The sequence below is a fragment of the Esox lucius genome, chromosome 24, assembly GCF_011004845.1.
Source record: "Esox lucius isolate fEsoLuc1 chromosome 24, fEsoLuc1.pri, whole genome shotgun sequence".
Lineage (NCBI taxonomy): Eukaryota > Metazoa > Chordata > Actinopteri > Esociformes > Esocidae > Esox > Esox lucius.
The window spans coordinates 591,572-604,578 of NC_047592.1; the positions used below are offsets into that span (position 1 = coordinate 591,572).

The 13,007-nt window shown below is 42.7% G+C and overlaps 1 protein-coding gene across 7 annotated transcripts in view; it reads right to left on the bottom strand.

Annotated features, from left to right (window-relative positions):
• dlg4b (discs, large homolog 4b (Drosophila)) overlaps nt 1-13,007 on the bottom strand; it is an 80,749-nt gene that overhangs the window by 5,806 nt on the left and 61,936 nt on the right. For 6 of the 7 annotated variants that reach the window (XM_013131319.4, XM_034290499.1, XM_034290500.1 and 3 more), the window contains 11 exons: nt 12,365-12,501; nt 11,902-12,034; nt 10,953-11,076; nt 9,797-9,956; nt 9,328-9,430; nt 8,902-9,004; nt 8,598-8,774; nt 3,685-3,770; nt 2,409-2,510; nt 1,838-2,010; nt 968-1,080 (listed from right to left, as the gene is read on the bottom strand). In XM_013131319.4, the coding sequence (XP_012986773.3) occupies nt 968-1,080; nt 1,838-2,010; nt 2,409-2,510; nt 3,685-3,770; nt 8,598-8,774; nt 8,902-9,004; nt 9,328-9,430; nt 9,797-9,956; nt 10,953-11,076; nt 11,902-12,034; nt 12,365-12,501 (1,411 nt within the window). The remainder of the gene's footprint in view (nt 1-967; nt 1,081-1,837; nt 2,011-2,408; nt 2,511-3,684; nt 3,771-8,597; nt 8,775-8,901; nt 9,005-9,327; nt 9,431-9,796; nt 9,957-10,952; nt 11,077-11,901; nt 12,035-12,364; nt 12,502-13,007) is intronic. The other variant, XM_029117592.2, reaches the window with a different exon arrangement.

The window sequence follows — 13,007 nt, forward strand, 5'->3', positions numbered from 1 at the left end:
CACACTGACATACAGTATATTCACACACACTGACATACAGTATATTCACACACACACTGACATACAGTATATTCACACACACTGACATACAGTATATTCACACACACACTGACATACAGTATACACACACACACACACACTGACATACAGTATATTCACACACACACTGACATACAGTATATTCACACACACACTGACATTCAGTATATTCAAACACACACTGACATACAGTATACTCACACACACACTGACATACAGTATATTCTCACACACACTGACATACAGTATATTCACACACACTGACATACAGTATATTCACACACACACTGACATACAGTATATTCACACACACACACTGACATACAGTATATTCACACACACACTGACATACAGTATATTCACACACACACTGACATACAGTATATTCACACACACACTGACATACAGTATATTCTCACACACACTGACATACAGTATACTCACACACACACACTGACATACAGTATATTCTCACACACACTGACATACAGTATATACACACACACACACACACACACACACACACACACACTGACATACAGTATATTCACACACACACTGACATACAGTATATTCAAACACACACTGACATACAGTATATTCAAACACACACTGACATACAGTATATTCAAACACACACTGACATACAGTATATTCACACACACACACACACACACTGACATACAGTATATTCACACACACACTGACATACAGTATATTCTCACACACACTGACATACAGTATATTCTCACACACACTGACGTACAGTATATTCACACACACACTGACATACAGTATATTCACACACACACTGACATACAGTATATTCAAACACACACTGACATACAGTATATTCAAACACACACTGACATACAGTATACTCACACACACACTGACATACAGTATATTCACACACACACTGACATACAGTATATTCTCCAGGGAACGTGGTCTGATGAAGATAGCAATGGGATGAAGCTGAGCCGCCTGAAGTCTTCTGACAGCATTGGCTGATACATCCAGGATGCAGTGCTTCCCCTGCTAACACACACACACACACACACACACACAGTTAGGTTCGGAAATAATTGAAGTTTTGTTATTTTGGCTGTTACAGTTACAGTTAAATAATGAATATGGGCTTAAAGTCTCTCAGCTTTAATTTGAGGGAATTCTCATCCAAATAAGAGGAAGGGTTTAGGAATTACAGCTCTTTAATATGTAGCCCCTGCTTGATATCCATGTGTTTCCAGACTTCAAGCAGTCATGCAAAGGATTCTTGACAAAGTATAAAAATAAAATATATATGCTTATGTTAATTTGTCCAATTACATTTGAACCCCTCCTGAAATAAGGGGACTGTGTATGAAAATGGATGCATTTCCTAAACGTTCAATATTTTTGTTCAACCAATTGTCTGCACTTCAAGTGCATCTCGGTTGTTTCATTTCAAATCCATTGTGGTGGCGTACAGAGACAAAATGAACATTGTGTCAGTGTCCAAATATATAGGAATATTAACTGTACACAGGTACTTCACATCAAACACACGCAATGCTAATAATAATACTACTACAAATAATTACAATTTGACAACATTATTTGACTTAGTACATTTTCACTCTGTTAATTAATTTCTCTTGAATAAATTAGCATGTAATTTCACAAAAACGAAAACTAAAGCACAAATCCTGTTGTAAAAATATACAAATTAAAATGATCTGCTCTATAAATACATGAGATTGCATGTTTCTTTTGTCCAATCACAGTGCCTGTGGGAGTGTCAGTCATCTCTCACCTGCTCTGCCACCATGCGGACACTCTGTACGCTGGTTCCATACAGGTGGCTATTGTATTGACCAGCCTCTATAAAGCGATGGGATTGGATGTCCTTCTCCATCTGTTCCCGTGACGACACAAAGTGGTAGTCCCGCCCATCCACCTCATACTCCCTCTGGGGACGGGTTGTATCTACAAAGACACACACAATTACACACTGGGAATGTGCATTTTATTATTTAACTGTCATTTTATAATTTTATGCATATTGCATTATCATTCTATCATTAGAACTGCACCACTATCATTATAAAATTATCACTATGTAAAGAACATTATCATTTTTCCTTCACTATTATACATGTTAATCATTTTTATTAAAATGGCATTAAAATTAGAGTGCTGTCATTTAACATTATCAATTAACATTCATTATGTATATTACATTTAATATTGTTGAACTATATGTGTATATCAACATCATTGCATCATTATCATTTGAAAATCCTCATTATTCATCTGAATCATTATCAGCATAATATTATTTCAACATAATCTACATAGGTTTCAGTTGTAGGTCATGAACTCACGGGGAACACAGGAGCCAAACCTGTCGGGGAACTCAGAGAGAAGGTCATCATTAACTCTGTCCTTAGTCGGTCCCAGGATAATGATGGGCCTGGCATAGTGAACTGGAGAGGATGGAAAAGCATGTCAGAGTAGAAGACACCCCCTCCAATATCTGTTCTCATTACCGTGAGACACTGGACGGAGTAGAACTAAAACATACAAGGCATTAGTTTTCCCTCTAACTCTGATAAACCTGTGGTATCTCCAGAATTGGGGAGAAACTGAGCCTAACTGTAACTGTAATCCGTTACGTTACCAACTAAATATTGTAATCGGATTACAGATTCTTTTGAAAATATGTATGATTACTTCTTGGTCGCTTCAACAGAAAAAAAGTATTATTATAATAATTAAACCCAAATAAAAATTGTGCGCCTCAGTTTAGTGACAGATGAAGCACTAGTTGAATGTTCTCCTATTTTGGTTGGTTGAATGGCTGGTAAAAACAGAGGTAATATTAGCCAACCCATATAAAATGTAATTTAGTTATCTACTATTGACGCATCTTTCTCAGAACAATGATAGGCGATAAGCCTACCTGGAGTAACATCTTTCTCAGAACAATGATACGCGATAAGCCTACCTGGAGTAACATCTTTCTCAGAACAATGATAGGCGATAAGCCTACCTGGAGTTGCATCTTACTCAGAACAATGATAGGCGATAAGCCTACCTGGAGTAGCATCTTTCTCAGACAGGAATTGTTTAGAAGATTAGACAACTGTTAGATCACTGTAACATGGTGCTGCCTTCAAGATAAAACATTATACAGAGTTTATTATGATATTTGAGGAGGAAAGGTATGTAGATACTTTTGTTTCAATAAGAACAAACAAACTATTAGTATTGCAAACAAAATAATTTATATTGAAAGCAAAATATCAACTAAAAAGTATTTAGATCAAAAATATATATATTGCAAATTAAATCTTTTGAAATGCGAAATTTGTTTATTGAAAACTGATGCATTCTAATTCTTTGAGAGGGAATCTTTTTTCTTGACAACTCGATTGGGTTAAAACAAATGTTTTTGGCTGCATTTTTTTTCTATCTTTGGTTACGTTGTCCTGGATTTTGCTCTCGTTATCTTTTTTTGCGGTTGCAAGTTTTTGACATAACTCTGAACATTTCTCATAACTCTGAACAAAGCTGGGGTTAAAGGTCAGACCTACCTTCTATCTGTGTGACAGCCTCATAACTCTGAACAAAGCTTCTGGGGTTAAAGGTCAGACCTACCTTCTATCTGTGTGACAGCCTCATAACTCTGAACAAAGCTGCTGCGGTCCTTGTTCTTCATACGTGACCATTCCTTCCTCTCCACCCTGCAGAGGAGAGGGAGGATGTATGGAAGTGTCTGTCTCTGTGTGTGTCTGTCTCTGTATGTGTTTGCCTGTGTGTGTTCTGTGTGCCTGTCTTACTGCTCTGTGTGTGTGTTATCTACCTGCATTTGCTGTGTGTGTTATCTACCTGCATTTGCTGTGTGTGTGTTATCTACCTGCATTTGCTGTGTGTGTTATCTACCTGGATTTGCTGTGTGTGTTATCTACCTGCATTTGCTGTGTGTGTGTTATCTACCTGCATTTGTTGTGTGTGTGTGTGTTATCTACCTGCATTTGCTGTGTGTGTGTGTGTTATATACCTGAGTTTGCTGGGTGTGTGTGTGTGTGTTATATACCTGCGTTTGCTGGGTGTGTGTGTGTTATATACCTGCGTTTGCTGGGTGTGTGTGTGTGTGTTATATACCTGCATTTGCTGGGTGTGTGTGTGTGTGTGTTATACACCTGCGTTTGCTGGGTGTTTGTGTGTTATATACCTGCATTTGCTGGGTGTGTGTGTGTGTGTTATATACCTGCATTTGCTGGGTGTGTGTGTGTGTGTTATACACCTGCGTTTGCTGGGTGTGTGTGTGTTATATACCTGCGTTTGCTGAGTGTGTGTGTGTGTGTTATATACCTGCGTTTGCTGGGTGTATGTGTGTGTGTTATATACCTGCGTTTGCTGGGTGTATGTGTGTGTGTTATATACCTGCGTTTGCTGGGTGTGTGTGTGTGTGTTATATACCTGCGTTTGCTGGGTGTGTGTGTGTGTGTTATATACCTGCGTTTGCTGGGTGTATGTGTGTGTGTTATATACCTGCGTTTGCTGGGTGTATGTGTGTGTGTTATATACCTGCGTTTGCTGGGTGTGTGTGTGTGTGTTATATACCTGCGTTTGCTGGGTGTATGTGTGTGTGTTATATACCTGCGTTTGCTGGGTGTATGTGTGTGTGTTATATACCTGCGTTTGCTGGGTGTGTGTGTGTGTGTTATATACCTGCGTTTGCTGGGTGTGTGTGTGTGTTATATACCTGCGTTTGCTGGGTGTGTGTGTGTGTTATATACCTGCGTTTGCTGGGTGTTTGTGTGTGTGTTATATACCTGCGTTTGCTGGGTGTGTGTGTGTGTGTTATACACCTGCGTTTGCTGGGTGTGTGTGTGTGTTATATACCTGCGTTTGCTGGGTGTGTGTGTGTTATATACCTGCGTTTGCTGGGTGTTTGTGTGTTATATACCTGCGTTTGCTGGGTGTGTGTGTGTGTGTTATATACCTGCGTTTGCTGGGTGTGTGTGTGTTATATACCTGCGTTTGCTGGGTGTGTGTGTGTTATATACCTGCGTTTGCTGGGTGTGTGTGTGTGTTATATACCTGCGTTTGCTGGGTGTGTGTGTGTGTTATATACCTGCGTTTGCTGGGTGTGTGTGTGTGTGTTATATACCTGCGTTTGCTGGGTGTTTGTGTGTTATATACCTGCGTTTGCTGGGTGTATGTGTGTGTGTTATATACCTGCGTTTGCTGGGTGTTTGTGTGTTATATACCTGCGTTTGCTGGGTGTGTGTGTGTGTGTTATATACCTGCGTTTGCTGGGTGTATGTGTGTGTGTTATATACCTGCGTTTGCTGGGTGTATGTGTGTGTGTTATATACCTGCGTTTGCTGTGTGTGTGTGTGTGTGTTATATACCTGCGTTTGCTGGGTGTATGTGTGTGTGTTATATACCTGCGTTTGCTGGGTGTATATGTGTGTGTTATATACCTGCGTTTGCTGGGTGTGTGTGTGTGTGTTATATACCTGCGTTTGCTGGGTGTGTGTGTGTGTTATATACCTGCGTTTGCTGGGTGTGTGTGTGTGTTATATACCTGCGTTTGCTGGGTGTTTGTGTGTGTGTTATATACCTGCGTTTGCTGGGTGTGTGTGTGTGTGTTATACACCTGCGTTTGCTGGGTGTGTGTGTGTGTGTTATATACCTGCGTTTGCTGGGTGTGTGTGTGTTATATACCTGCGTTTGCTGGGTGTTTGTGTGTTATATACCTGCGTTTGCTGGGTGTGTGTGTGTGTTATATACCTGCGTTTGCTGGGTGTGTGTGTGTTGTATACCTGCGTTTGCTGGGTGTGTGTGTGTTATATACCTGCGTTTGCTGGGTGTGTGTGTGTTATATACATGCGTTTGCTGGGTGTGTGAGTGTGTTATATACCTGCGTTTGCTGGGTGTGTGTGTGTGTTATATACCTGCGTTTGCTGGGTGTTTGTTTGTTATATACCTGCGTTTGCTGGGTGTATGTGTGTGTGTTATATACCTGCGTTTGCTGGGTGTGTGTGTGTGTTATATACCTGCGTTTGCTGGGTGTTTGTGTGTTATATACCTGCGTTTGCTGGGTGTATGTGTGTGTGTTATATACCTGCGTTTGCTGGGTGTTTGTGTGTTATATACCTGCGTTTGCTGGGTGTGTGTGTGTGTGTTATATACCTGCGTTTGCTGGGTGTATGTGTGTGTGTTATATACCTGCGTTTGCTGGGTGTATGTGTGTGTGTTATATACCTGCGTTTGCTGTGTGTGTGTGTGTGTGTTATATACCTGCGTTTGCTGGGTGTATGTGTGTGTGTTATATACCTGCGTTTGCTGGGTGTATATGTGTGTGTTATATACCTGCGTTTGCTGGGTGTGTGTGTGTGTGTTATATACCTGCGTTTGCTGGGTGTGTGTGTGTGTTATATACCTGCGTTTGCTGGGTGTGTGTGTGTGTTATATACCTGCGTTTGCTGGGTGTTTGTGTGTGTGTTATATACCTGCGTTTGCTGGGTGTGTGTGTGTGTGTTATACACCTGCGTTTGCTGGGTGTGTGTGTGTGTTATATACCTGCGTTTGCTGGGTGTGTGTGTGTTATATACCTGCGTTTGCTGGGTGTTTGTGTGTTATATACCTGCGTTTGCTGGGTGTGTGTGTGTGTTATCTACCTGCATTTGCTGGGTGTGTGTGTGTTGTATACCTGCGTTTGCTGGGTGTGTGTGTGTTATATACCTGCGTTTGCTGGGTGTGTGTGTGTTATATACATGCGTTTGCTGGGTGTGTGAGTGTGTTATATACCTGCGTTTGCTGGGTGTGTGTGTGTGTTATATACCTGCGTTTGCTGGGTGTGTGTGTGTGTTATATACCTGCGTTTGCTGGGTGTTTGTGTGTGTGTTATATACCTGCGTTTGCTGGGTGTGTGTGTGTGTGTTATACACCTGCGTTTGCTGGGTGTGTGTGTGTGTTATATACCTGCGTTTGCTGGGTGTGTGTGTGTTATATACCTGCGTTTGCTGGGTGTTTGTGTGTTATATACCTGCGTTTGCTGGGTGTGTGTGTGTGTTATCTACCTGCATTTGCTGGGTGTGTGTGTGTTGTATACCTGCGTTTGCTGGGTGTGTGTGTGTTATATACCTGCGTTTGCTGGGTGTGTGTGTGTTATATACATGCGTTTGCTGGGTGTGTGAGTGTGTTATATACCTGCGTTTGCTGGGTGTGTGTGTGTGTTATATACCTGCGTTTGCTGGGTGTTTGTGTGTTATATACCTGCGTTTGCTGGGTGTATGTGTGTGTGTTATATACCTGCGTTTGCTGGGTGTGTGTGTGTTATATACCTGCGTTTGCTGGGTGTGTGTGTGCGTGTTATATACCTGCGTTTGCTGGGTGTGTGTGTGTTATATACCTGCGTTTGCTGGGTGTGGGTGTGTTATATACCTGCGTTTGCTGGGTGTGTGTGTGTGTGTGTTATATACCTGCGTTTGCTGGGTGTGGGTGTGTTATATACCTGCGTTTGCTGGGTGTGTGTGTGTGTGTTATATACCTGCGTTTGCTGGGTGTGTGTGTGCGTGTTATATACCTGCGTTTGCTGGGTGTGTGTGTGTTATATACCTGCGTTTGCTGGGTGTGTTTGTGTGTGTGTTATATACCTGCGTTTGCTGGGTGTGTGTGTGTGTGTTATATACCTGCGTTTGCTGGGTGTGTGTGTGTGTGTTATATACCTGCGTTTGCTGGGTGTGTGTGTGCGTGTTATATACCTGCGTTTGCTGGGTGTGTGTGTGTGTGTTATATACCTGTGTTTGCTGGGTGTTTGTGTGTGTGTTATATACCTGCGTTTGCTGGGTGTGTGTGTTATATACCTGCGTTTGCTGGGTGTTCGTGTGTGTGTTATATACCTGCGTTTGCTGTGTGTGTGTGTGTGTGTGTTATATACCTGCGTTTGCTGTGTGTGTGTGTGTGTTATATACCTGCGTTTGCTGTGTGTGTGTTATATACCTGCGTTTGCTGGGTGTGTGTGTGTGTGTTATATACCTGCGTTTGCTGGGTGTGTGTGTGTGTGTTATATACCTGCGTTTGCTGGGTGTGTGTGTTATATACCTGCGTTTGCTGGGTGTGTGTGTGTGTGTTATATACCTGCGTTTGCTGGGTGTGTGTGTGTGTGTTATATACCTGCGTTTGCTGGGTGTGTGTGTGTGTGTTATATACCTGCGTTTGCTGGGTGTGTGTGTGTGTGTTATATACCTGCGTTTGCTGGGTGTGTGTCTGTGTGTTATATACCTGCGTTTGCTGGGTGTGTGTGTTATATACCTGCGTTTGCTGGGTGTGTGTGTGTGTGTTATATACCTGCGTTTGCTGGGTGTGTGTGTGTTATATACCTGCGTTTGCTGGGTGTGTGTGTGTGTGTTATATACCTGCGTTTGCTGGGTGTGTGTGTGTGTGTTATATACCTGCGTTTGCTGGGTGTGTGTCTGTGTTATATACCTGCGTTTGCTGGGTGTGTGTGTGTGTTATATACCTGCGTTTGCTGGGTGTGTGTGTGTGTTATATACCTGCGTTTGCTGGGTATGTACCCCACGTCCTCCAGTTCTCCTTGGGGTCCCAGCCTCCTGGCAGTCCACCACTCCTCATCACTGCAGTCCGTCACATGGAGAACCTCTCCAAAGTTAAACCCCAGAGCCTGGCTGAGGAGGCCACAGTCGGACGTCTTATCATAGTCAAACAGGGCCCTGCATAGGCACGACAGAGGGATACATTGGCATGACGTACAGTAACACTGGCTACTTGGCTCCCGGGTCTGGCCGCAGTCTGCTGTGATCACAGAGGAGTCGTAACACTGCACTAACACTACTTTACCTGACATAGAATGTTCTGTTGGCCCGCAGGGTTCCAGAAGTCATGCTGCTGTTCATCATCTGTTCTCTCAGGTCATGAATCTTAGCTTCAAACCTGCTGTACTCTGCACACCCACACACACACACACACACACAGACACACACACACACCCACACAAAGCTGTTCTTTTAACAGTAGTCTCGTGATCTATAATCACTCTGAAGTACTAGTTTATAATCTTTCATTAACAGTCAGTATAACAGTGGTCTATGAACAGACTATAAAAGTCTAAATCAGTCGATTGTAGTTTACCGGGTGTGGTAAACTACTGACTAGGTCTTCCTTCATTCTGTGGTCTTTTATCAGTCTGTAGTAGTTATCTATAATCAGTCTATAGTACAGGTCCTTTAGTAGTCTGTAGTTGTAGTCTTTTATCAGTTGTCCTACCCTCAGGTCTGTACTGTGCGATGATAGTGACAGTCTGTCCAGCGTTTTTCAGAGCTGCTGCAGCCTGTTCATGCGTCGCATGTCTCAGATCCACACCATTCACCTGCAGAGAGATGTTATAACCATGACATAACACTACAAAACACTACCATTCACCTGCGTAGAGATGTTATAACCATGACATAACACTACAAACACTACATTACCATTCACCTGCATAGAGATGTTATTGCCATGTCATAACACTACATTAACATTCACCTGCATTGAAATGTTACAACAGTGACATAACACTACAAAACGCTACATAACTATTCACCTGCACAAAATGGTTATAACCATGACATAAAATTAGAAAACACTACAGAACCCCTCTCCAGACTATAACCATACCACATAAACTATATACCATGACATACCAAAAATCAAACAAAGCTTATACTACATAAAAATATGTAACAATACTCACACTCATGATCTGGTCTCCCTTATGTAGTTCCCCTGAGAGGTCGGCAGGCCCTCCAGCTAGGATAAAGGAGATGAAGATCCCCTCTCCATCTTCACCTCCCACAATGTTAAAACCCAGACCGGTTGACCCTCGGTGGATACAAACACGTCGAGCCTCTCGGCTGTTGGGAAGGTCAAACGATACATCCCGGCTTTACATATAGTCACACACGCCTGGTCTCGCACAGCTGAGAGACCAGAACATACAAACACGTCGAGCCTCTCGGCTGTTGGGAAGGTCAAACAATACATCCCAACGTGAACATGTGGAGGTTTATCTGTGGCATTTATTTGGTAACTGCTCAGGTGTGTGGGTGGAGGTGGAGTGAAAGTCATCCACGTCTACTCACTCCCATGTAGCTGTTCAGGAATGTGTAAACCAATGGTATTCAAATCTGGCCCTCAGAGCCAGTTCCACTCCAACCCCCAATCAGGGTTTTATTGGAATTTGAATACCACTGGTGTTCAATCTACATCGGTAAGAAATGTCACTTTTGTGGCCAAATGTTTTATTGATCGTATAGTGTTTGATCATTAAATGACGTAGGTATGATGGTGCATTGATACAGTTAAGCTGTCATGTTAGAAATCATTGATACAGTAAAGCTGTCATGTTAGAAGCCATTGATACTGTAAAGCTGTAATGTTAGAAGTCATTGATACAGTAAAGCTGTCATCTTAGAAGCCATTGATACAGTAAAGCTGTCATTTTAGAAGTCATTGATACTGTAAAGCCGTCATTTTAGAAGTCATTGATATGGGGAAAGCTGTCATTTTAGAAGTCATTGATATGGGGAAAGCTGTCATTTTAGAAGTCATTGATACAGTAAAGCTGTCATTTTAGAAGTCATTGATATGGTAAAGCTGTGATGTTAGAAGTGATTGATACTGTAAAGCCGTCATTTTAGAAGTCATTGATTCTGTAAAGCCGTCATTTTAGAAGTAATTGATACTCTAAAGCCGTCATTTTAGAAGTCATTGATACGGTAAAGCTGTCATTTTAGAAGTCATTGATATGGTAAAGCTGTGATGTTAGAAGTGATTGATACTGTAAAGCTGTAATTTCAGAAGTGGACTACGCAGACGGAGCCACTGTTACCACTGGAACATCACATTACCTGGGGATGTCGTCATCTCCCATCATGCCATGTGGAATGGGGGAGTAGCGTCTTGGTGAAGGTGGAGGCAAAGAGGACTGGGGGTAATCTAGGTAGTTAGGGCCCATGTCTGGGTCCATGTATGCTGGAGAGACAGAGAGAGTGAGGGAGAGAGAGAGAGAGTGAGGGAGAGAGAGAGAGAGTGAGGGAGAGAGAGAGAGAGAGAGAGTGAGGGAGAGAGAGACACAGAGAACAGTTTCTTGGCACATCACCTCAGTATTTCATCATGACATGTAACACACACATTCAGTAGCTTGGACCCCTAGATGCATTTATGGGAGTGAGGCTGATTCGCTAGGATTGGGGAAGTGGGTGTGTGTATTTGCAGATGAAGTCAGGTGTGTGTGTACATGCAGGTGTGGTCAGGTGTGTGTGTAGAGGTGAGGTCAGGTGTGTATGTACAGGTGAGGTCAGGTATGTGTGTAGAGGTGAGGTCAGGTGTGTGTGTAGAGGTGAGGTCAGGTGTGTGTGTAGAGGTGAGGTCAGGTGTGTATGTACAGGTGAGGTCAGGTATGTGTGTAGAGGTGAGGTCAGGTGTGTGTGTAGAGGTGAGGTCAGGTGTGTGTGTAGAGGTGAGGTCAGGTATGTGTGTAGAGGTGAGGTCAGGTGTGTGTGTAGAGGTGAGGTCAGGTGTGTGTGTACAGGTGAGGTCAGGTGTGTGTGTACAGGTGAGGTCAGGTGTGTGTGTACAGGTGAGGTCAGGTGTGTATGTAGAGGTGAGGTCAGGTGTGTGTGTACAGGTGAGGTCAGGTGTGTATGTAGAGGTGAGGTCAGGTGTGTGTGTAGAGGAGAGGTCAGGTGTGTGTGTACAGGTGAGGTCAGGTGTGTATGTAGAGGTGAGGTCAGGTGTGTGTGTAGAGGAGAGGTCAGGTGTGTATGTACAGGTGAGTTCAGGTGTGTGTGTACGTACAGGTGATATCAGGGGGGCTATACTGTAACATGTTGGATGGTTTGGCCACTCTGAGGTAAACCACCTCTCCCGTGTTCTTCAGAGCTGCTACAGCGTCCTCATGCATCACATCTTCTAGACACACCTGGTTCACCTGGGGGTGGCATATACAGGACATAGATGTCACCATAACAAATCACTGAGTGAGATAACCAATGGTGAGATATGTTGTTCTGGCAACAACATGGCTTCAATCTCTGCAATTCAAGACAGAACCAGTACAGGGAACTATAACTACTACAACTATGGGAAAGGTGACCCCCCCCCCCGTTCCTAAAATGGGCAAGACAGTGCAAGGGGGCAATGCAGGTCAATGCAAAACTATCTCCTTATTTTCCATGTTGAGGCCCTCAGGTCAGTGTTTATGTTTAAAAAATATTATATCATCAGGTATCATCAGACCAACACAAAGGCCCAAACTCACAGCCAGGATCTTGTCTCCTATCTGCAGGCGTCCATCTTTAAACGCCGCTCCTCCCTCTATGATTTTGGTCACGTAAATGCTGTTGTCACCTGGGACGTGCTGGTTGCCCACTCCTCCTGCAATGCTGAAGCCAAGACCTGACACACAAACACAAGCTACATTACTATCAGATACCGTACGCCCCCGTATCCGCCAGAAATCGGTTCTGCCAACCCTCGCCCATGTGGAAAATCGCGGATAAGCGGAGAAAGTTTGTACATGTACGTATTAATTCAATACAATCGCATCTAGGAAAACAACATATTTTTTGCGGGACCGTTTATTTGCATAATCGTTATGTAAAGGACAGTTTACTTTATATTTTCTTTATATTTTTCACTTTATTATTTTTTTGATTAGCATATAGAAGATATAAAACACTTAGAAATCCATTAAATATACATAAAACAATGTGTTTTTATAGAAAACCGGATCGACGCTTGGATGGCTGAAATTAGCGAGTTTTTAGAATTTTCCGACTTCTTGAAAAATGTCTGTGGATACTTCAGTTTGCGTATGTGGAACCGCAGATAGCTGGGGGATTACTGTAACTAAAACAAAGTAACAACCACTAATACATAGAGAGACAGTCATCAAAACAAAT